Here is a 25,624-nt window from a genome sequence, read left to right on the forward strand (position 1 = left end):
TTTGTTGTATCAGCATTTGAAAATTGAATAGTTCGATCATGTCACTTCGACATTTACTGATTCAAACTATTCAATTTTCGAAATGCTGATATAGACCCCCTGAGGAGAAGAAGAGGCAGAGGCAACATGAAAAGGAGATGCTGACTCTTTGCCAGAGTCATGGAGGTAATGGGGAAGGGAGTAACCTAACCCCAGAAGCATAAAAGGTCAGTAAATTTCTTCCACAGTTTACAGAGGCAGATAATTTTGATAGTTTCATTCATATGTTTGAGAGGGTATGTAAACAGTATAATTCATATTTGTATTCATATTTGTACTTATATACATATAAATATATACATTGTATTTCTACTTCTTATGAAAATTACAGTGCGATCGTTTTGGCAATATGAGATGCTCAGTTAAATAAGACACTGTGTTTTTAAAAAGCAGGATGTATTTATGGATTTGAAGGTTTTTCATTGGGCAAGTGTTTTTCAAATTTATATTTAATTAATGATTTTACATTTGAAAATGTCTTAGTCTGAGGAAGGTGGAGTTATTTTCTTCCACCGAAAGCGCTTACTGATATTTTCATTAAAACAGCCTGTGCGGTAACCTGTGCTTTGGTCTGTTTCGTTTCCACGTTTTGGTTTGTTGAACAGTATAATGTTGACCAAGGACTCTGGGTACGGTTACTGACCCCCTTACTCCATGGTAAAGCTGTAACTGTTTTGTCCAAACTGTCTGACAATGATATCTTAAATTATAATGCTGTAAGGAATTGTTTGCTAGAATTTTTTTAAGCTAACACCTGTAGCTTATAGGAAAAAGTTTCATGAACACAGAAGCAAGGCAGATGAAAGTCTGTGTGAATATATTGCTGAACTAAGCACTTATTTTCATAGGTGGGTGAGTGGATGTCAGGTCACCACTTCTGAAGGGCTGGCAGACCTTTTGGTGAGGGAACAAGCCCTTACCACTTTGCCTGAGGATATGAGTATCTGGTTGGCTGATAGACAATACTCTACTGTAGACGAGTTGGGGAAGAAGAGAAACCTATACCTAGGAAGCAGGGCATCCCTGGGCAAGAAAGGGACCCCCACTGCCCATGGGTCTAAGGGAACCCATTGTGGGCATCGCAGACTGCCGCAACTGAATCTGACAGTAGCAGGGGAAGCTACTAGTTCAGGTATACGTCCAGAACCTAGGGTTAAATGTTTTGAATGCAACCAGTAGGGCCATGTAGCATATAGATGTCCATGGAGGCAAGGTGGGGAACAAAAGGTGAGAGAACCAGTAAGTGGGAATGACAAAATGCCAATAGTAAGTTGTCTTGAGACAACAGGGGTACCAAACTACCATCCTGCAGATGTCCTAATAGGGAAGGATTTTGATAGGACAGTACTGTGTGTTAATGCAGTTACACGCGGTCTTGCTTGGAGACAAGCATGTGGGTCTGGTAGCCTGGGGGAGACCCAGACAGACTGCACACTTGCGGTCAAGACTGGTGAGATGGTTACTTCAGGGAGGGAGCTACCATGTAGCAGTGAGACTGAAGGTGAGCCACAGCTGCTTGTGGGTACTGATGTTACCTTAGACAGAGAGACTGCAAAGGTAGAGATGAGTAGTAGTACCCAGGCTGACAGTGAGGCACCACTGTCAGAGGATACTAGACTTCCTGTGGAAGGGGAGCTGGGAAGGGTTACAAAGAGAGAGTTGAGACAGGCACAGCTCTCAGACCCTACATTACAAGGCCTGAGGCAAGTAGCTAGTGAGGCACCTGATTCTCTGAATACTGGGACAAAGGGTTATTGTATAGAGTGGACCCGTAACTGAGGGTTAGAAGGTGAGAGGATACAGCAGTTGGTACCGCATAGAGCCTACTATCTGGCACTTCTAGCTATAGCCTACAATATTCCCTTTGCAGGTCATATGGGCATAAAACTTACAAAGAGACGTATTATGCAGAAATTTTATTGGCCTGAGATTTCCAGAGATATAACTGGGTATTGCAGGACCTGTGAGCAGTGCCAAAAGGTAGGCAAGCAGGAGACAACCTGAAAGCTCCTTTGATGCCTTTGCCTGAGATTGCGGAGCTATTTCAGAGGGTAGCTATGGATATTGTGGGGCCTCTGAGTACCCAAAGTTCCACAGGGAAAAAGTACATCCTAGTAGTAGTAGATTATGCTACCAGATACCCTGAGGCAGTGGCTTTGTCCTCCATTGAAGCAGAAAAGGTGGCAATGTTAGAGATTTTCAGCAGGGTAGGTTTCCCAAAAGAAATGCTGACTGACAGAGGTGCCAATTTCATGTCAGACCTGCTGACTTGTCTGTAGAAGTACTGTAGGGTGAATCACCTAAAGACCACCCCCTACCACCCCCAGACTAATGGTCTTGTTGAGAGCTTAAACTCTACACTCAAGTCCATGCTACAGGCATTTGCAGACCAGTTTAAGAGGGATTGGGACAAATATTTGCCCCACCTGTTGTTTGCTTACAGAGAGGTTCCCCAGGAATCCACAAGTTTTTCACCCTTTGAGTTGTTGTATGGGCATAGTGTGAGGGGGCCTCTAGATTTAATTCGAGATGAGTGGGAAGTTGAGTGTGAATCCCACAAGGAGTCTATTGTGGCATATGTCCTAAACCTCATGACAAGGCTCAGGGAACTCATGGGCTTGACCCAGGAGAACCTTGCAAAGCCCAACAACAGAAAAAGGTCTGATATAACAGGAATGCTTGAGCAAGAGAGTATGCTGTAGGGCATCAGGTAATGGTTCTCATTCCTGTCAGACACAACAAGCTGCAGGCAGCTTGGGAGGTATCCTACAAGTGGTAAGGAAGGTTAGTTATGTTAACTACATGGTAGAACTGCTAGGCAGGAGGCAGAGGTACAAATTGTAGCATGTTAACATGACAAAACCTTACCATGATAGGGAGGCCCTTGTGCTGAGTATTTGCAGTGGATTGCAGGAGTCATCTGAGAGAGATCTGGTGACTGATCTTCTCAGTGAGGCTCAGACTGACACCTCAGTGGAAGGGATAGCAATGTTGCAGCCACTATCTCCTACCCAGGTTTGCGAAATCAGAGCAGTGTTACAGAAGTTTGGTGACATGTTCACTGGGAAACCAGGGTGCACCCAACTGGTGCAGCACCAGGTGGATACAGGACCCCAAAGGCATATTAGGCAGGCCTCTTATAGGCTGCTTCATAGAGTCAAACAGACTCTGACAAAGGAGATACAGGAAATGTTGGAACTAAGGTTAATCCAGACGTCCAACAGTCCCTGGGCCTCCCCAGTGGTGCTGGTGCCAAAGAAGGATGGTAGCACCAGGTTCTGTGTGGACTACAGGAAATTAAATAGTCACACAGAGTCATATGCTTACTCCATGCCTAGGACAGATGAAACCCTAGAGCAGCTGGGTGCTGCTAAATATCTTACCACCACTGATCTTATCAAGGGTTACTGGCAGGTGCCCTTGACTCCCAGTGCTAGAGAGAGGTCAGCCTTTGTGACTCCTTTTGGCTTGTATGAGTTCACAAAGATGCCCTTTGGGATGAAAAATGCCCCAGCAACTCTCTAGAGGGTGGTAGATCATATCCTAGCAGAAGTAGGTGATTTTGCTCTTGCTTACCTAGATGATATGGCCATCTACAGCCATTCCTGGCAAGAGCACCTTCAGCATGTCAGGGAGGTGCTAGGCTGACTACAGAGGGCAGGGCTGACTATTAAGCCCAGCAAATGTCAGGTGGGTATGGCAGAGGTCTCCTACCTAGAACATAGGTTCATAGGTAGGTAATAGGCTATCGGCCCTAGGGCCTATAGAAGTCTAGCCAAAAAGGTACCCTGGCTTTCACAACCGAAGAAAATTATTTTCCTGTGCCCCTGTCGAGCAGAGCCACAGAGGTAATCCCAGGGGTGAACTTCCTGTTTCCCACCCAATCATCAACATTTTTCTTGAAGAGTGCTAATTAGGACCTTTGTTTGATGGGGCTCTGCCACCCACACCCCACTAACTAAATATACCAACTAGAGCAACACTGTGTAGTTGGCTAACTACATCTTTGCCCTGTAAAGTATTCATCAAATTGCTTAAATGAATTTAGATGAATATGTGTCGCTCATTTGGTGTTCAATATGACAATTTTTAAACGTTGTAATATAGACCCATTCTGTGCCCCCTTCTGTTTTGCAGCAAGCCGTAAGTAGACTGATTTTAGTCCCCAGTACTGGGAACAATAATACTGATAATGGTAGTGGCTTTTCTCTAAATAATATGCCAAAATTGGATGAGTGGTTAAAGAATACTGTTAAGTTAAATGAACCTATGATTTATGGATCTACAAACCTCTTGAAGAAATTCAGCTTCCACTTAAGGACTCTAATAACTCCTTTGCTTCATTTCAGTACCTGCACTATACTTGCTAACTACCCCCATGTGACTTCTGCAATGTTATATTCCTCTTTAAAATATCTCATAGAATTCAGTTCTGTATGTTTACCAAGTGTTCTTAGCCTACAAATGAATAAAAGTATTCATCCCAAGTTATTGATATTGCATACACTGCTGAGTGAATTGTAAATACAAATAAATGCTAATTTGTTGAAGGAATTTATTTCAAGATAATCAAGCTTAGACATCATGGACATCCATCTCCATCTCCAAATGTAATATGTAGGATTCTTATGCCAGACTTCAAGGTTGCTAGAACACCATCTCAAGTTTTTTATATAAGGGCTATGTCACCTCTGTTTGCAGTAAAAATATGTGACATAGCCTACATAGCCTATGTACAAGATTTCACCAAGGAGTGTCTAACAGCTTTCTTAACAGTCAGGGCTGGAATAAGGGCCAGTCTGCAGTACTAAAGCTCAGATGATGCAGACATTCTTGGGTATCAGTATAACTTATTCCAGTGAATATTGGGTATTATACCATGACCCCCCCCCCCCAAAACGTGCACGCTGATTGGCCAGCGTGCACATTGTAAATCGAGTTATACTAATGGAAAAAGGTCCGGTCGCCCGGACTTTTTACCGTTAGTATAACTCTATTTTAAAACTGTCTCGCTATGTTAAATGGGTTTAACATAGCGAAACAGTTTTAAAATAAGCATCAGAGATGTCTGTTTCTTATTTTAAACTGTCTCGCTATGTTAAACCCATTTAACATAGCAGACAGGTAAAAAAGCAACGGAGAAAGCAAGATCTCCGTTGCTTTTTACTGTTAGCTATGTTAAATGGGTTTAACATAGCAAGACAGTTTTAAAATAAGCAATGGACATCTCCGCTGCTTATTTTAATTGTCTCGCCATGTTAAACCCATTTAACATAGCAAAACAGTAAAAAAGCAACGGAGATCTTGCTTTCTCCGCTGTTGCCCACAGCTCTGATGTACTGTGCAGGCGCTGCAGTACATCAGAACTGCCGGATGCCAGACATCTGCGGAAGGGCAGTAAACAGGCATTATACTATGCCATTATTTAAGAAAAGTAATAGTTTCTTTCTTAAATAATGTCATGATAATAGCAATAACCACTTCTGGGTGTGGGTAATGCTCTATTTACCCACGGTTGGCTTTGTTTGGTCCTCGGCCGCCCTCAGGACCAAACCACGCCAACCGTGGGTAAATCCAGCATTACCCACACCCAGGCGTGGGTTATTGCTGTATCTTCTCATTCACTGCCTTTGTCATTAGATGTGTGAACTTGGCTGCTAGGGGTTACACCAATTATATGAACAAATTGCATGCTATTTTAGAAGTTATATAAACAAAAGACATGCTATTTTGCACCATCCAAAAACTTAGAAAAAAATCACAAAAGTCACTCAATATCACCACCATATCTATCACATCTGTGGAGGCTGCCAGCCTAGCTAGATAGAATTTTGTAAATAATTCTATATCATTGTAAATATTAATATGATACACAGGATTGTTTCACAAATGTAAAGAAAACTGTGTTATGTGTTGAGCTTCAAAAATGTGACCACTTTGCACCCTGCTGGAAGAAAGCTGATAAGTAAAGCATTTATGATGGAGTGTGATCTCAAGCTAGGAGACAGGATGTCTGCAGCTGGAAATTCTTTCTATTCTCCTAGGACAGAGATAATTACTAGGTTTCACATGTAAAGTGTCTTTTATTGCTGTGGCTTCCTGGCAGGTGCAGATTACAAAGAAATGTTATATTTTAAGTTCTGTGAGCCTGGGAAACTTAAGCAGAAGTGTCAAGAATGATGTAATCTGAAATGACTCAGCAGTAATGTGTATTATCAATTTATGACAATCTCAGAGAGAAAAAGAATTGTATTTTGTATTTTATTCTGAAACTGACAACTCACCAGCATGTTGCTTTGCTCTGTAAGCAGGATCTTAGCTCTTAGTATTTCTCTTAGAGCTAGACAGAAATAGCAAAATTAGTCTGTTTTCTATATTTATGTCAGACTGTCCTACAATGTTGTTTTAAAGTATTTCCTGTGATTTCTGAACTCTCTATTGTCACTGTGTTGAATCAATGAGTATTGTCTTGTGTTTTTATTTATTATTAAATATTTTTAAACCTTTTAACTGTGGCTGTTTTGTGCAGAGATAATTTAAGCTCTTACAGGACTTGCATGTATTTGATGATAGTGTATAAGCCACTCCTAAATAGTCTTCAAGTCTCAGTCACACTTACCAATTGGATAATAATAACATTGCACAGTAGAACTGGACATCCTTTGGTAAGGGCCTTTATAGTACCTGATAAGATGAGTTGGTGGCAGTGGATTACTACCTTATAGCCTGGGCAGAAGGGGGCATAGCTAGTGAACCTGTACCAGCCTTCCCCAGGAGTGTCCGTGTGTTTGTATATAAATCAAATCTCAAAGTGTGTGTTTGTCAGCTACTTGGACAGGGACACAAAGCACCGGTTAGACAGAGAGGGTACTGGAGGTTTTGGCTTGACTACTTGGCTGAGATCTAAACTCTATAGCTGTGTCAGTGGGGAGTCTTATTGGGAATCTGGAGAGAAAGGGAGAAACCAGCCCCAGACTGACTGTTATCTCTGTGTGCTCTTAAGGGAAATTGTACTTTACTGTGTGTGCACTTGTTATCCTCCCATTGTGGATGCCCCTCACTGGTGTCAGTGGTGAGGATTGAGGCTCCGTGATTACTGGGCCAGTGCACGGGTGTCACAATATCAATAGAAGTAACCAACTCCTTCAAAAGCCTTGGTTTATGACTAGAGTAGTCACTAATAGTCAGAAAAACTGAAGGCAAAAGTTAACTCACTTCTCTTCTGGATAGAGAAAATCTCATCTTACCTATCCTAACTAGTCAGGGAAGTAACTGGCAAAAGAGTCCTATTGGCCAACTTGAAAATTGGACTATACATTAATAGCCACAGCCTCTAAAAAAACTACTCCACACTACAGACTATCAAAAACAAAATCTGTCGCTTCATCATTAAAAAAGCTAGAGACAAATTAAACCAACAAATCCAAAACTTTATTAATTAAGAAACTAACAAAATGACTAACTAACAAAAACATCTACCACGAGACAGATACCAGAATAAATATTAATAAATATGAATATAAACATAAATATAAAATATAAATAAATATAAACTATAAACTAAACCAGTACATCTCTAGCTTTTTAGTTTCAGTTTTTAGGCAGCACAGTCTCAGATTACACTATGGGGGTAAGGGGGTAGGGGACTTGATAAAGGAGTGATTTTAATGCTTTTATTGCTCTTAACCGATCCACCGTCTGTAACCACTCCCTTGCTCCACACAACCTGATTAAATATAAATAAGGAATGTTTTTGATGCTTTTCATTATACTCAGCTAGGATTGTTTGTTTGTGTGTTTCAATAAAGGATATCCCATTTTTAACTCAACTGTGGACTACCTACTTTTTTCTGTTTGGTTATTTTGTAGCACATATTTTACAGTTCAATTTTTATTAAGTGAACAAGGTGCATAACATAATTCAGGAAGTGAACATCACATACTCCACATTGTGAGGTTTCTTCTTAGTTTGTTTAGGCTAAAATTAAAGATACTTCAGCCAGCTTCATGCCAACAACTGGGCCCACATTTTGTCCCTTTCCACTATACAGAGCATGACTCAGGATATAGTGCACATTTGGTGAGGTCCAGATCACTGGAGATCAACATAGAGAGAGAAAGAGAGAGAGGGATAGAAAACTATATGGTTAACTGATGATTTCATGTAGCACCTTCACAAATAGTCTACTAGATCCATGGAAAAAACATTCAACAAGCTCATGAAAAAGGATTTATGTCTACATACATAAAAGTCAGTTAAGTACTTAACCTTCCTAATTTCTTAATCTAATAATGCAATTTAAAGTTCCCTTCAGGGAAGAATCAGTGGAAACTACATGAAACGCTGAACATAAAATATATGTTTGTCACTGCTTTTGTGTGTGATATCTGAACAAGGGATTAAAAGAAGAAGGTTGATTCATGGTTTTCAGAAAATGTGGGGTATACGAGATTTCAAAGGTAGTAGAGTGGGGTTTCTTGATTTCCTGCTATTACTGTTTCACTACACAAAACTCCCATTTATCTTTTTCACACATTTCCATAAAATTCTTCATAAGAAATGGAAATTTACCATTTCCCCAGTGAAATATTATTGTGCAGTAACTGACTTCAAAAATGGACCAAAATCAGCAAACCATTTCAAAAAATTCACTTTAAAAAACATTAAAAGTTCAATGACAAAACACATTACCGTGACTCCAGTGAATCCATTATAGGTTTTTATGTATTGTTTTATCTCTTGCTCTGACTTCTTGCTTTGAAGATACTCACATCTGTTATTTAAAACAAAGAGATATCATTAATGTCAACAGCATATTATAAAAAATAAAGTTAACTAGCTACCTCAAGAAAGAAATAAAGTTTTTCTTAACCAATAGTTTATTTTCCCCATGCCTCAAAAACATGCCTTTTGTCTGTTCCATACATGCTTGAATTCTGCCATAGCTTTTGACCCTATAGAATCTTATAGAAGGATATGCAGATCATGTAGTACCCTTTCTGTGGAATAATATATCCTTATATCTCTCATATACTGCATGCCTTTTAATTTTATTTCTGTCTCTTTTTTGTATTGACTTTGTATGCACAGCATCACATTGCTTGACTGCAGGTGGTGCTGTATGCGTGCATGGAATATCCATCAAAGCTGCCATGGACACCATCTTCTATATCACATTCAAAGACATACTGCATACTGTCAATTTATAACTCATTTTATCTCAAGTGCAGACAGTATTTCTGCCACCAGTAAGTCTGTTTTATTGCAAATTGTGTGATTGCATTTTTGCCATAAAACGTGCTTTCACAGGCATTGCTTCACATAAAAAACAATCTATTCTATTTTTGCTTTCCTTCTTTGTTTTTTTTTTTTTTAGTCATTACAACATTTATTTGGGTATATTAAATTTGGAATCATAGACTGGGTGAGCAAGCTATACCATCTGAAAGAAAATATCAGTTTGGTCAATGTTTTTTGAAGCCTTTTGATACCAATGTTATAGTGATATTATAAACATCAGAAACAACAAACTAAAACAATGAGTGAGAGGGTCACTGAAAAAACAATCAGTAAAAACAAAATGAAAACTCCAGCAAAGCTAGAACTTCCACTGAGTGACCTCCCAAACCTCTTGTATCAGAGGCACATGGGATATATGCAAATGATCCTTATGAACATCAAGTGTTTCAGCTAATTAGCAATTCTGAATGCCCATGACCTGTTTCGTTGTTTTTACGGTCATTTTCAGGCCAATAAAGCCAAACTCCACTAGCTGTGGATATACACTTGTTATGACCTCATCGGCACAACACAAGCAGAGTGTTTGACTAAGCATTACACAGGGCTGTTATACCCAACTGATTTCCATTATCATTAGGGTCACTCCAAAAATATCCCAAACAACAAACTAAAACAATGAGTGAGAAGGTCACTGAAAAACCAATCAGTAAAAACAAAATGAAAACTCCAGCAAAGCTAGAACTTCCACTGAGTGACCTCCCAAACCTCTTGTATCAGAGGCACATGAGATATATGCAAATGATCCTTATGAACATCAGGTGTTTCAGCTAACTGGCGATTCTGAATGCCCATGACTTGTTTCGTTGTTTTTATCATTTTTACAAGTCAGCTGGGTATAACAGCCCTGTGTTTCTTATGCTTAGTCAAACACTCTGCTTGTGCTGTGCTGAGGAGTTCATAACAAGGCCAAAATATGCATATCCACAGCTAGTGGAGTTTGGCTTTATTGGCCTGAAATTGTCCATAAAAACGACAAAACAAGTCATGGGCATTCAGAATCGCCAATTAGCTGAAACACCTGATGTTCATAAGGATCATTTGCATATATCCCATGTGCCTCTGATACAAGAGGTTTGGGATGTCACTCAGTGGAAGTTCTAGCTTTGCTGGAGTTTTCATTTTGTTTTTACTGATGAGCATCAGAAAGGAAACTGTCACACCATGGAACTTAAAATGCAGCATATGTAATAGATATGGTCTGTTCTTCATGTATTCCACATATCAGTTGAATTCTCTGAATGAACAGTATAACACATGACATGCAAACTAATGTCGCTATCTTATTAACCATAATGCTATAAACCATATAGGCACCACTATCTCTCCCAAGCTCAGATTACTAAAATCCATCAACAAAACTTAGGATGCACTGAAGTACACGTTCACTTGCATCACACATACTTGAGCTCATTATAATTGAGCAAAAGTATATATATATATATATATATATATATATATATATATATATATATATATATATATACGGGAGTGCTACAGAATCCTGAAAGCCCAAAATCCTGAAGACCAAAATCCTGAGACCAAAATCTCCAAAGTTCAAAATACTGAAAACTCAAAATACTGAAAACTCAAAATGCTGAAAACACACAGGATACCAACACTTACCATATTCCAGCACAAGAACATACAGAAACATATTACTTTCAACTATACGCAGGGGGGCAAGCCCTCCTGCACTCCCCATGTGGGGGGCTGCACCCGCTAATTAAATATATCAACTCCGAGGTTGCACTTCAATACCCTAAGTGCAATCTCGAAGTTGATATATTTAAGTAGCAGAGGGTATAGGTGTACAGACCCCCATATGGGGGTGAAGGGGGCCTTGCTCCCTGCTTATACTTGGAGAAGAGTAATATGGTTTGTGTTTTGTTTCTGTATGTACTTGTGCTGGAATATAGTAAGTGTTGGTATCCTATGTGTTTTCAGTATTTTGAACTTTCGAGATTTTGGTCTCAGGACTTAGGTCTTCATGATTTTGGGCTTTCAGGATTCTATGGTGCTCCTATATATACATATATATATATATATATATATATATATATATATATATATATATATATATATATATGTGTGTGTGTATATGATGTCGCTTCACCCTGAAGAAAGAGTGGTCAATGACAGACATTATAAAATTTGTCCAGAGCTTTCTCTTGAAGTCTGTGAAATTGAGCTACACTTTAAATGCTTGCATATTATCATGAGAATCTTGTTTATTTATTTTTTATTGCAATTGTTTACAGGAAATTTCTGACTGAGCAGTGCCCTTTTTCAACAGAAGCTCGGAGGGAGTGTTCAATTATACAGACAACATGGACATTATTTCATTTGCGTTATCCTTTACAGTCAGTTTCATCCAATACCACCAACTCCATTATTTAAACATCCTTAATATCAGTTAAATCATAAAAAGCAGTTACATGGATTGTATCTGAATAAAAAAAAAAACAATGGAGGTATATACACTGCAATATCATTAATATGCATAAATTCAAGAAAATACTAGACAGGAAACAGCTAGGATGAATATTCCACCAAGGTACAATAAAGTCCTAAAAATCCACAAAGAAATGGTGAAGTAACCAAGGCACAGAATGTCCTAGTTTAAACACAGTCCAAGAATAAATAAAACGTAGGTAAAATCCAAGGTAAATTTATTCACTCAGGTAAGCGCTTTCATGATACACATATCACTTCTTCAGACCTTCAAACAAACACTTCCTACCCAACTATATTTAAACAAATCAAACCAATCAATGCTTGAAGTAATTAGTACTTAAAGTAAAATCAGTCATTCTGCAATATGTGCAAAGTCATACTGGAAAAACATTTCAAGTATAGATACGTAATAAACATTGTAACATAAAATGTATTAGTTAAAAACAATTAGAATATATATTTAATATGTTTCTCTGTCTTTCATTAAAATAATTTCATTTCATTTGAACAACCTCATATTCTTCAGAACTGGTTTCAAGGGTATTCTATCATTAAGGCCCTTTCCTTTATTAGCTCTTACTCTGATAATCCACCTAGTTTCAGAGGTCTCTGTATAGTTCCTCATATCACCACATCTCTCATTAGGAATAATTCTCTCAATAACTGAGAACATAAAATTATGGTCATTGCCTTCACAGGACACGTTTGGCTAATGCATTAGTGGCAACACCATTCCTAATATTTAATAAGTGTTCCCTTATTCTAAATCTTAGCTGTCAGTCTTGCCCACATAAAATGCAGAGCATTTCTGACAGACAGCCAAGTAGACCACATGGTTTGTGTTACAATTGGCTGCTACACTAAAATCATATATTCGCTTAGTGTCTGGATGTGTAAATACATTCTCATGATTTATGTATATACACTGATTGCATCTACCACAAGGAACCGTCCCTTTTACTCCTGCCATATCTTGTCCCTTATTATGATATGGATAGCATAACATCCTTTTCAAAGATTTCTTATTCTTAAATATAAAACTTGGATTTTCCCCTACGACTTGTTTGATTTCTGGATTCTGTGTTAATATATTCCAGTTCTTTTTTATCACACTGGTTATTATATTCACATCACTGGTAAAATAAGTAGAGAATCTAACAGATTCATTTTTATGTTGAACATAACCTGTTCTATCATTATTGGGCATTGAAAAATACGGCTTACCTATACTATCTCTCCATGAAGTAGATGCATCCAGGATTCCTGTGGTCATACTATCAGTGTAACCCCTTTCATTAAATCTGAGTTTCAAACTAGTTAGTTCTTCCTTAAATTCATCATCCCTGGCTGTTAGCCTTGAAGTCCTAAGGGTTTGCCCTTTTACTACATTCTTAAAGATATGTCCTGGATGCATACTGCTTCTATGGAGTAAAGTATTTCTATGGCATTTCTTCCTAAACAGCTTGGTGGTTATCCCATTCACATCACCCATACTTATGATTACATCAAGAAATTCTATTTCCTGTCTAGAGTATTTCATCTCAAATTTTAAAAAGTCAGTGCTGTTATTAATTTCTGTAGTGAGTTCTTTTAACGTTGCATCTTCACCACTCCATAACAGGAGGAGGTCATCAACAAACCATTTATAAAGTTGGATCTGGGGCTATCTTTCATTAGTAAGCACATTCCTATTTTCTCATGTGGCCATGACGAAGGTGGCATAGCTATTTGCGCTTGCCGTCCCCATGGCCACACCATCTTTCTGCTTATATAATTTACCATCAAAACTCAACACATTATTGGTTAAAACTAACTCCATTAAAGCATGTTAGATCTGTTTTCTTTCCATCATATGTCCCTTCTTCCAGCAAATATTATCTCAACAATTCTAATCCGGTTGTATTCGGAATACAAGTGGTGAAGATGCAACGTTAAAATACAAGTAAACAACGGGCATACATCTAGTGTCACTAATAATAAATCTCCATCTTGACTTTCATATGCATTATTAAACAAATATAGGTCCTGCAAGAATTGCTTAGAGTCTCTTAGAATATTCTTATGGATTTTCGGCAGACCATGTATGCTAGGCACTAGAGGTTCTTTTACCTTAAAGTAATTGTATAGCTCATTTGAAATGGTATTATCTAATAAACTATCATATAGTATCCCATCCAGTCGTGATAACATCCCCTTCATATCAACTTGGCTGACATTTTCATACACAGAGGTATCCTGTAGCATTTCAAACATCGCTGTGTCATAATACATTTTATCCATTAAAACTACAGGGCCACCTTTATCTGCTTGCTTAAGGATAACATTTGTGTCAGACTGTAATTGTTTTAACGCATTCCATTCATCCCTGCTAAAATTGGAGAAAGTTTTAGTTCTGTTTTTACCATTCACATTATCAAATATTTCATTTTCATAAATGTTAATAAAAACATCAATAACTGGATGGCTGGGTGGAATAAATAGACATAAGAATGTATATCAACCTCCTTTAAGACCTATAGTGTCAGGACATAACTGGTCTACAGAGTCTATCTCCATATATGTTGAGAAGAATTTAAGAATGTTAGTAAATAAGAACAGGAATATTCTAAGAGACTCTAAGCAATTCTTGCAAGACCTATATTTGTTTAATAATGTATATGAAAGACAAGATGTAGCTCTGCTATTAGTGAAACTAGATGTATGCTCGTTGTTTACTTGTATTCCGAATACAACCGGATTAGAATTGTTGAGACAATATTTGTTGGGAGAAGGGAAATACGATGGAAAGAAAATAGATCTAATATGCTTATTAATGGAGTTAGTTTTAACCAATAATGTGTTGAATTTTGATGGTAAATTATATAAGCAGAAAGATGGTGTGGCCATGTGGACGGCAAGCGCAAATAGCTGTGTCAACCTCGTAATGGCCACATGGGAAAACAGGAATGTGCTTACTAATGAAAGATAGCCCCAGATCCAATTTTATAAATGGATTGTTGATGACCTCTTCCTGTTATGGAGTGGTGATGATGCAACGTTAAAATAATTCACTACAGAAATTAACAACACTGACTTTCTAAAATTTGAGATGAAATACTCTAGACAGGAAATAGAATTTCTTGATGTAATGATTAGTATGGATGAGGTGAATGGGATAACCACCAAGCTGTTTAGGAAGAAATGCCATAGAAATTCTTTACTCCATAGAAGCAGTATGCATCCAGGACATATCTTTAAGAATGTAGTAAAAGGGCAAACCCTTAGGACTTCAAGGCTAACAGCCAGGGATGATGAATTTAATGAAGAACTAACTAGTTTGAAACTCAGATTTAATGAAAGGGGTTACGCTGATAGTATGACCACAGGAATCCTGGATGCATCTACTTCATGGAGAGATAGTATAGGTAAGCCGTATTTTTCAATGCCCAATAATGATAGAACAGGTTATGTTCAACATAAAAATTAATCTGTTAGATTCTCTACTTATTTTACCAGCGATGTGAATATAATAACCAGTGTGATAAAAAAGAACTGGAATATATTAACACTGAATCCAGAAATCAAACAAGTCGTAGGGGAAAATCCAAGTTTTATATTTAAGAACAGGAAATCTTTGAAAATGATGTTATGCTATCCATATCATAATAAGGGACAAGATATGACAGGAGTAAAAGGGACGGTTCCTTGTGGCAGATACAATCAGTGTATATACATAAATCATGAGAATGTATTTACACATCCAGACACTAAGCGAATATATGATTTTAGTGTAGCAGCCAATTGTAACACAAACCATGTGGTCTACTTGGCTGTCTGTCAGAAATGCTCTGCATTTTATGTGGGCAAGACTGACAGCTATGATTTAGAATAAGGGAACACTTATTAAATATTAGGAATGGTGTTCCACTAATGCGTTAGCCAAACATGTGTCCTCTGAAGGCAATGACCATAATTTTATGTTCTCAGTTATTGAGAGAATTATTCCTAATGAGAGATGTGGTGATATGAGGAACCATACAGAGACCTCTGAAACTAGATGGATTATCAGAGTAAGAGCTAATAAAGGAAAGGGCCTTAATGATAGAATACCCTTGAAACCAGTTCTGAAGAATATGAGGTTGTTCAAATGAAATTAAATTATTTTAATGAAAGACAGAGAAACATATTAAATATATATTTTAATTGTTTTTAACTAATGCATTTTATGTTACAATGTTTATTATGTATCTATACTTGAAATGTTTTTCAGGTATGACTTTGTACATATTGCAGAATGACTGGTTTTACTTTAAGTGCTAATTACTTCAAGCATCGATTGGTTTGATTTGTTTAAATATAGTTGGGTAGGAAGTGTTTGTTTGAAGGTCTGAAGAAGTGATATGTGTATCATGAAAGCGCTTACCTGAGTGAATAAATTTACCTTGGATTTTACCTACGTTTTATTTATTCTTGGACTGTGTTTAAACTAGGACATTCTGTGCCTTGGTTACTTCACCATTTCTTTGTGGATTAATATGCATAAATTGTCAGGTTTTAACTAAGAGTATTTCTTACTATAAAGATTCGTTCAAAATCTAGGACACAGAAAACTAAGATAATAAGTAAGAGCAGCTCAAAGAAAGGAAGGAGGAGAGAAGCCACAAAGAGGATAAAGGAGATGCGATGATAGAGGACGGTGTAGTTGTGCTAATAGTACATTATGTTTTGTGCAGCAGAGAAATATGGCCAATTTTGTATAGCTACATTAGTACCAGTTTAACCAGGAGTGGTGCAAGAGCAGAGTCATTTATTTATTAGTTATTGCTTCGGTAGGCATTTAAAGTTTTTCAGGTTGCAGACTGTTTTTAAGTAGAGTAGAAGGGTGTATATCACAATATCGAAGGCTCAATATTCCGAATGGCATAACATCGAATTTCATTCATCGAATCACAGAATATGGAATAGGGGGAAAAAGCAAAAAAAAAACCTTCTGGAGTGCAGATAACACACAGATTGCTCCATGCAGGGGGGCAAGACCCCCTGCACCCCTCACACCCCCTACAACTTAAATGCACCATTTCCGAGATCGCGGCTAAGTGCACTACAGTGTGGAAATGGAAGATTTTAGTTTCCTACACTGTAGCGAGATCTCAGAGTTTATATATTTAAGGATTGGAGGTGTGGGGGGGGTGCAGTGGGGCTTGCCCCACTGCCTATACCCTTATTGTTATCTTACACCACTGGTAACTGCCATTGAAATGGATTTGATGTTTTCAGGTTTCGATGAATCCATTTTGATGTTCTGTTGTTCGAGATTTGGTGCTTTCGATGTTTCGATATAAACCCGAGTAGAATGGTATTCTAGCTAGTAGCAATGTAGAATGAATATACAGAGTACCCTGCATCATAGGTTCATAGGTAGGTACTAGGCTATCTGCCCGAGGACATTTATAAGCCTAGCCAGAGTGTGTTGGCTTTCGCCTCCCCATTGATTAATTAACTGATCCTCTGTCAAGCAGAGCCAATGAAGTGATCCCAGGGGTGTATTTTCTGTTACCCATCCACTTGTCAAGGTTTCTCTTGAAGAGTGTTAGTGAGGGGTTCAGCCTGATGTAATTTGTAATTTTGTTCCAAACCATGAGGAGTCTCTGTGGCAAGAATCTATCCCTCCAGTATGTTCTATTTATTGTTGTGGCGAGGTTTAGCTCACTAGAGTGCGTGGCTCACAGTGACCTGGATTTCTTTAGGTGGAGCATGTCCATCAATTCTGAGTTGGACATGGCTTTGTAAGTCAGGCAGAGATCACCTCTGAGTAAGCAATATGCCACTGAGTACAGCCAGAGTTTTTTCAGTCGGGCTGCATAGGACATATGTTTGAGGCCAGTAATCCTCTTGGTGAGGTACTTTTGTGGTCTTTCCAGCTGTTGGAAGTGTCTTGTGAGGTACACCCCACATGGGGCATTGTACTCTATAATGGGTCTAATGAGTGACGAGTAGAGGGGCACTATAACCTCTTTATTTCTAGATGTGAACCCTTTAGTAATTACATGGGCCACATAACTTTGGCAATATGATTGTCAAAAGAGAGATTACTATCTACCTGGGTCCCCAGAGCTCTTATTACCTCTTCTGTATTAAGGGGGCTGCCACCTATGTGGTAATTCGTGGGTGTTTTGTTTTTCCCAAATGGGATGACTATGCATTTTTTGGCATTTAGCTTGAGGCCATGACTTTAACACCAGGTGTCCGTCTCAGTAAGGCCCTTTTGGAGGATGTCCGTGTCAGCTGGAGAGTCAATTATGGCTCCCAGTTTGCAGTCATCGGCGAACTTGGTTAGCCATAGTCCTCCTGTGTTTGCCTGTACTTCTGAGAAGTATATGCCGAACAGTAGGGGTCCCAAAACCGAGCCTTGTGGGACACCACTTGTGACTGGTTTAGAGTTGGACCTGGATCCCACTATTCTTACCGTGTGAGTTCTGTCTGTAAGCCAGTTGGCACCCCATCTCGTGACGTAGGGGTTTATGTTCAGGCTGGTGAGTTTTTCTGTAATACCCGAGTGGGGAATGGTGTTGAAAGCCTTGGCAAGGTCAAGGTAGACTGTGTTAACCACCTTTCCCTTGTCTATGGCCTTGGTGACTGTCTCGAAAAAGTCAACCAGGTTTAGTAGGCATGATCTGCCCTTAACAAAGCTGAACTGAGTCAGGTCAAGTGTTTGGAGGTTCCCAATGTCTTTGTTAGTGAGTTCCATGATGATGCATGCCATAGCCTTGCAGACCAGGCTAGTCAGGCTTATGGGGCGATAGTTACCAGGGTCAGTTGTGGCCACTAGTTTGTAGAGAGGAATAACCGTTGCTGTGCACCATTCTATGGGCATGTAGTCTGTGTAGAGGCTGAGATTGAACAGAGTGTTTACGTGGGGGGTTAGTTCATTCTGTAGTTCGTACAAGACGCAGCCTGGGACACCATCTGGTCCCATTGACGCTGTGTTTTTGGCTTTTGAAAGGGCTGTTTTCACCTGTGCATCTGTGATTTTTGGGACACTACACTTTTCCAGTATTGTTGTGGGCCCTTTTAGAGGTGGGGGGGTGAAGATTGCACTGAATCTATCTGCCAGGATGTTGGCAATATCAGTAGGTTCAGTATATTTTGTGCTATTTTGCACTAATTCAGTGCATATCTGCGAGTTGCCACTTAGATTCTTAACATAGCTAAAGAAGACTTTGTGGTTATCTTTTGAATCCTTGGCTATTTTTCTTTCAAAGTTAGCCTTGGATGATTTTATGAGGGACCTTAGTTTCTTACTGATACTGATCAGAGATGTCTTTCCTTCTTGGGATTTGCTTTTTTTCTGAACTAATTTCCTCCTTCTACTGTATAGCCTGTTTATTGCAGGGGTCCACCAAACTGGCTTCCTTCTCTTAGTGGAGTGAGTCTTGGTTTTGCTAGGGATGGCACGATCCATGCATCCTTGTAGGTGCTCATAGAGTGCATTTGTAAAGGTTTCTGCATCTTGGACAGCGTTATCCTTTAGCGTGGGGGCTGTGAAACTTACTACCTCTGTCTTAAGTAAGGTGAAGTTTGCTTTAGAAAATTTTTTTTACTGTGGTTTCCTTAGTTGGGGATGGTGGTGGGGTGTGGACATCCACAGTGATTAGTTTATGGTCTGATCTAACCAGTGACGGGTTGACCTCTGTTGTGGAACACCTGTTGCCCATGTTGGTGATGACCAGGTCCAATATGTTTTCACCTCTGGTAGGGGAGTTTACCAGTTGATCTAGGGCATTTGAGTGGATGAATTCCAGGAAGCGCTGGGCCTGGGAATTTGTACTCGAGTAGTTTTCCCAGTGAATGGTAGGGTAATTGAAATTGCCCAATATCAGGGTGTTCGGTAGGACCTTCATGTTTGCCAGTGTCTCCAGAAAGGTGGAGTGGTGGTCCTGGGTCATGGAGGGTGATCTGTAGCAGGCCACAATTTGCATTGCAGATTTGCCCAATGTTAGCTGCAGATGGATGATCTCAGAGGCATCATGCTGCTCCACTAAGCTGGAGGTGTCGGTATCCTTGATGAATATGGATACACCCCCTCCTTTTGTGTTTCGGTCCATGTTCTGTGGCTGAAACGTGTGGTATGAGTTGTAGCCCAGTAGTGCTGGGGTGCTCTCTGGAGCCTTGAACCAGGTTTCAGTTACTGCACAGATGATGACGTTCTCCATACTGAGGAGTGCTTCGAGTGCATGCATTTTGAGATTTAAACTCCTGGCATTGAGTAGCATAAACCACAGTTTTTTGTTAATTGTGCTATTTATGGAGGTGGGTTTGACTTTTGAGCCTTGCCTAAAAAAGGCACTATGGGGGCAGCAAGAGCCTTGACCAGTATTCAAAAGCCTAGGGGTGACAGGTGTAAGCCGTCTCTTGTGAAGCAGCACAGCTTGTTGAGCATGTTGTCCCAGGCTGATAGACACTGGACCCCCTTTGAATGACACCAGAAGCTTAGCCAATTGTTGAAATTGATCATTTTTTTCTTTATACTGAGGTATCATTCTTGGTGAGAGCAGGATGCTACTCAGGGTTATGGTCATACCAGCCTGGGCTGCATGATCAAAGAGCACTTACATGTCTCTTTTCATGTGATCCAGGGAGGTATGTCTCAGGTCATTCATACCAACATGAACAATGACAGAGTCATATTTGTACTTGTTCTGGAGTGACCTGAGAGCTTGTGTTATGTGGCAGATTCTGGCTCCTGACGGGCAGCTAACAGTAACTTTCTGCTTGTCCAGCCTAGTGAGTGGGACGTCAGTGTGCCTGACTATAGAGTCACCTATTACTAGTGTGTTGGGTATGTTATTTCTCCTTAAGGGCTGTGATTGTGCGGCACACTGATTTTGTGTTTTATGTGTTGTCTGGTTTCTGACGGGAAGTGCAGGTTGTTTGGGTGTCTGCTTTGAAGGTCTCTGATGCTTTTGCAGGTTTTTATTTAGAGCCTCCAAGTATGATTTTGTGTATCTATGTGTATTTTTTGCCAGTGCTGTTTTAGTAGGTCTGTGTGCGGCTGAAGGTGTGGTGCAAGTGTTAACCTTCTCCTCTTGACTGTCTGTTCCAGTCTTGGGTGGAGACAGCTTAGCTTCCAGTTTGGCTGTATAATTACATCTCTTGCATATATTAGTGTTTTGTGGTAGGAGGAGAGGGTTGTCTGTGTACATGAGGCAGTTGTAACATTGCTCAGGATACCCAGATTCACCAGCTGGACTGGAAAGTGCACCTGAAGTTGCCCTTTGGTCATGGCTGAATAGTAGGGTGAGCTGCTTAGTCGCTTGTTTACTGAGGGGTAAATAAAGAGCCTTGTCCTGCTGGGCAGTCAGTGTCAGGGTATATTAGTGCTTGTTATAAGGTCTGAGCAAGTTCTGGGCTGTAAGGTGCTTTTTGAGTGCTTAGGTTGAGAATTAGACTAGTTTCAAGGTAAAAACTGAAGAAGAGACTTAGTGGAGCAGGGAATAATTTAACCGTAGCTAACCGGCACTGCCTGATGCGCAAAACCGTGCAAACATGGCTTTTATAGTAGGGAAATGAAAGAGATAGAAATTAGCCCAAAATGGCCAATAAACTACTTACTTCTGGGCTGGAACCACTCCTCCAGGGACAGATAGGTTTCTCAAAGCATTGTTAGGTTTAGTTATAGAAAATATTTTTTATCAGTGGAGAGTAGAGGTGTCTTAGTAGTGTAAGACTGAATGATGGAGTGAAGAGATATGGATTTTCCAGGCTTGTGCAGTAGTTTGAAGGTTGTAATTATTTGAGTACAGCAGTGAATTATTTAGTTTGAGATAGTTTAGGTGTTTTAGAGGGAGGCAGTGGTGTGATCCATATTGCTGGTTGCGAATTTGGCTGTTTTATTGTAGCATTGCATTAGTTTGACTGATAGAGAGGTGTTGAGATTGGTTAGGATAGGGAAGGAATAATAGGGTGGAGAGTAGAAAAGAAGTAGCTATATTTTGTCTAGTAGAGTCGGTAAGGTAGTGTTTTAATCTACAGAGGCAGCCTACCTTTTGATGTGTCTTCTTTATGGTTTGCTAAAGGTGAAGATCAAATTTCAGGTGGTCATCTATAATCACACCAAGTAGTTTGGTGTGGGATACCAGTTCTACATTGGTCTTGATGGATGAAAGTATATTAAAGGTAGTTTTTTGTGGGAGGAGAGACACTTGGAGGTGAACTCAATCAGTTACGTTTGCATTTTGGATTCAGGAGGAGTTGTGAGTTGTCAAGCCAAGCTTCTATGGAGAAGGATTTCTGGATGAGTGTTTGGAATATGGGTAATTTAGTATTCTAGCAGCACATTTTAGAGAGGAGTCATTGGCATATTGTACTATGGTGGCCTCTTTGGCTGCTGCGTTTAGATCATTGATAAATAAGTAAACCAGCAGTGGTCCTGTGATGCAGCCTGTTGGGAGTCCAACAGATATAGGAAGGAAAGAAGAGAAATTATCTTGCCATTTCACTGCTTGGGACCTATTAGTAAGGTAACTAAGAAACTAGTTATATGACAAGGGTGATAGCCCATAGGAAGAGAGCTTAGTTAGGAGAATTTGATGACTTACTGTGTCAAATGCTTGGCTAGATCCAGCAATAGGACTAGGGATAGAAGACCTGAATTTCTATTGTGATTTATTACATCTGTGAAACTTAGAAGGACAGTAGTTGTACGTTTATTGAGTATGAAACCATGCTGTGAGGGAGAGACAAAGTTATGAAAAGTAATACGTGTATCAAGTTGAGAGTGAATACATCTTTCCAAGATTTTGGATAAGGCTGAGAGAATGGTGATTGGTCTAGAGTTTGTCAGCTTAGTCGCCTTTATGAAGGAGTATTATACAGGATTTTTTTCCATAAGGTGAGGATATATTTTTCTTGGACCAAGCAGCTTATTAGAATCAAGACATAATATGTGGGTTACATCCAGTGAGTTTGAGCTATTCAAATGGAAGTTAGTCAGGGGCAGTAGTTATGTTAAGGGAGTATAGGTATTTTTTAATTGTAGATGTTGGCACAAAGGTGAGTGTGAAGGTCTGTTTTGGCTTTAATGATTTCAATGGGATGGCTGGATTTATAGTTTTGTTTTGCAGGAGGGAGGTTACAGTATTTATAAAATGTGAGTTACACTGTGAAGCTATGCTTTTGGAGTTATTGGTTGAAGATGGATTGGGTTGATTTTCAGGACTGAACAATGTATTTATGGATTTCCATAAGTTTTTTTTTTTTTTTGGGATTGCCTGATGATGATTTTGGATGTTACTATAATAAGCTTTTTTGTCCAGTTTTAGTCATTGTTTGTTATGGTTCCTTAACTGCCTATATTGTTGCAGAGAAGTTTGAGACTTGATTTGTAGCCATGACTTCCAGGCTTTATCTCTCTGACTTGCAAGACTTGCTTTGTTTTTTTTTTAGTTAACCAAAAGGCTGCTTTGTTTTTAACTATTTTGCTTTAGTGGTGCTTGTTCTGCAAGGATATTTATAAATATTCTATTAAATGTCTACTGCTTTATCAAGGGGAAGAGATTTAAGTAGAGTCTAGTTGATCTAGAGCAGGCCGGAAGTAAAAGTTTCTTTATTGAAGTTATTAAGGTTTCTGACTGTGTTATAGTAATGAACCTTGTGTGGCTGTTCGGTTTGTCAGATTATGTGGCTTAGATTGTGGTTGCTTAGGCGATTTGATAGGGTGCCACTTGTGGCAACATTGTTTGGGGTGGATGTTAGAATCCAGTCTAGGACAGATTCTTTAGATGTGGCCTTGTGCATTCTAATTGGGAGTCTTGATCAGCTGAGAGAACAATAGAGCTGGATTGAATTTGTTGGGTTTTCTAGGGCTACCATTTGCCAGTCTATATTAAAGTCTCCTATCAAGATGGTTTCCAGTCATATGTTGTTCGAGATTCAGGAAAGGATCTCTTCCAGGATGGAAGTATTGTTACCAGGTGGTATTTATAGACCTATGACAGCTACAGATCTGTGAGTATTCAGTCTGAGGAGTGAGAGGAGAAGTTCAGCATTGCTGCAAGTATGTAGAGTATCATGGTAAGATGAGAGCTCTAAAGCATTTCTGTAGAAAATAGCAACTCTACCTGCTTTTTCTTCGTTCTGTCTAGTCTGAGTATATTATAACCTGGTGTGAGTTTTTCTGTATCATTGGTAATTGGATTTAATAATGTTTCTGTGGCTATGTAGAGATCAGGGGAGTAGTGGTGTATACAGGCATGGACTTCTGTGATTTTGTTATAGAGACTTCTTAGGTTACTGCATAGTATTTTAAGTTGGAGAGGTAGCTTGTTTCTGTTTCAAGATGAATAGGAGGCTGGTTGGGTAGGTTCTGGGATTAGACGAGTGGATCAAAGATTGTGATGTATTTCTCTTCCCACTATTATTGTCCTGTTAGTAATGTGGCTGTTGAGGGGTCACTTATATTTAGGTTTAAGTTTATAGACAATTTTTGGATAATGGTAGATTATGTGCTGCTTGCTTGTATTTCAGGGTGGTAAGGTAATTAATGTTGTGTTGTCTGGAGGAGATCTTCTGTTATGGCATTCTGGATTAAATATTGTGTGGTAGGTGTAGATAACTAACAGTGGAAGGAACACCTCTGATAACTGGTTGAGATATACTGTTTATATGATAAGCAAGCAACTGTCAGATAAGCAAAGGATCATTCCAGCTTTTATGCTAGACAACTGTAATATGAGATGATCCACTTAAGTAATGTGATCCTCTCATGTATGATATTCCTTTTTTAAGTTAGATACTATATCTCTGCTATAAATCTGTGGGATAGCATGTATTACTTACAGTCTGCATTTCATAATTAACTTTGTCTGTCCAGAAAAACAGACCAAAAGACGAACTACTAGATAAAAAAAAAAAAAAAAAGAAACACTAAATAGTAAACAAATGAGGACTGTATTGTTGAGGCTTCCCTATACATGCTTGAGGTGGAATTCCTTGAGCATCAGTAGCAGAAATAAAGAAAAAAAGATGAATGGTATAATGCCAACTGCGATTTCCCATACAGAATCATTGTCAGTGCAGCTTCTATGTATAGGCTGACAATGGTTCACTGGTTTTGGGAGATTTCTCCCTTTTCAAGTTGGTGCAACCATAGAGCTGGTGTATATATAAGTTCAGGGTGTAAGGGTTTGCACCCCACACTGGGAGTGCAGCAGGGCTTGCCCCCCCCTGCAAAAAACAAGTACAAATAATTTTATTTGCCCTTTTCAACTTCAGGCATTTCTTTTTGTCCTTTCATCATGTCAGCTTTCAGGAAGTCAACATTTCATAGTACAAGTTTTTGTTGAAACTAAGTAGAGCTTCTTTATTTTACTTGTTCTTCCTCTGGAACATGAAGGATATTAGTACATAAGAACATAACTGGCACAGAGGAATGAAGACCTGACTATGGTCCAGGTGACCAAGGAACAATTGACAACTTAGGTGAAGGATGCATGTGCCTAGTCTAGGAGAGGAGGGAATATTATGGTGTAGGGGAATCCCTTATTAAGCAGTGATTGAGACCGGGGCAGTGATGCTGGGCTGAGAGTGTAGGGTAGCCTAAGAGGCAAGGCCATTCTAGGGTCCAACGTAGATATGAACTCACAAGCCACTCCTTATTGCCCACACATTGTCTCCAGACAGGCAGTACGGCCTAACACCATTGTACAGGACAGCATATATGATGCTGCTGGCTGCTTCCTGGACTCCTCATTTCCACTTCCAACTCCAACCTGCTGAAAGCCAAGGCAGTCCCAGATCTGGGGGGGGGGTATTGAGCAATAGCAGCAACATTGTGGAGTTAATAGCCACCGT

The 25,624-nt window shown here is 39.3% G+C and overlaps 1 protein-coding gene across 1 annotated transcript in view; it reads right to left on the minus strand.

Moving 5' to 3' along the window:
- Positions 1–25,624, minus strand: part of LOC122795944 (baculoviral IAP repeat-containing protein 1e-like) — a 521,014-nt gene that overhangs the window by 345,178 nt on the left and 150,212 nt on the right. Inside the window, exon 3 of the mRNA XM_044064427.1 lies at positions 8,732–8,813. Coding sequence (XP_043920362.1) covers positions 8,732–8,813 — 82 coding nt within the window. The remainder of the gene's footprint in view (positions 1–8,731; positions 8,814–25,624) is intronic.

The sequence above is a fragment of the Protopterus annectens genome, chromosome 2.part2 (assembly GCF_019279795.1).
Source record: "Protopterus annectens isolate FY-2018-M chromosome 2.part2, PAN1.0, whole genome shotgun sequence".
Lineage (NCBI taxonomy): Eukaryota > Metazoa > Chordata > Ceratodontiformes > Protopteridae > Protopterus > Protopterus annectens.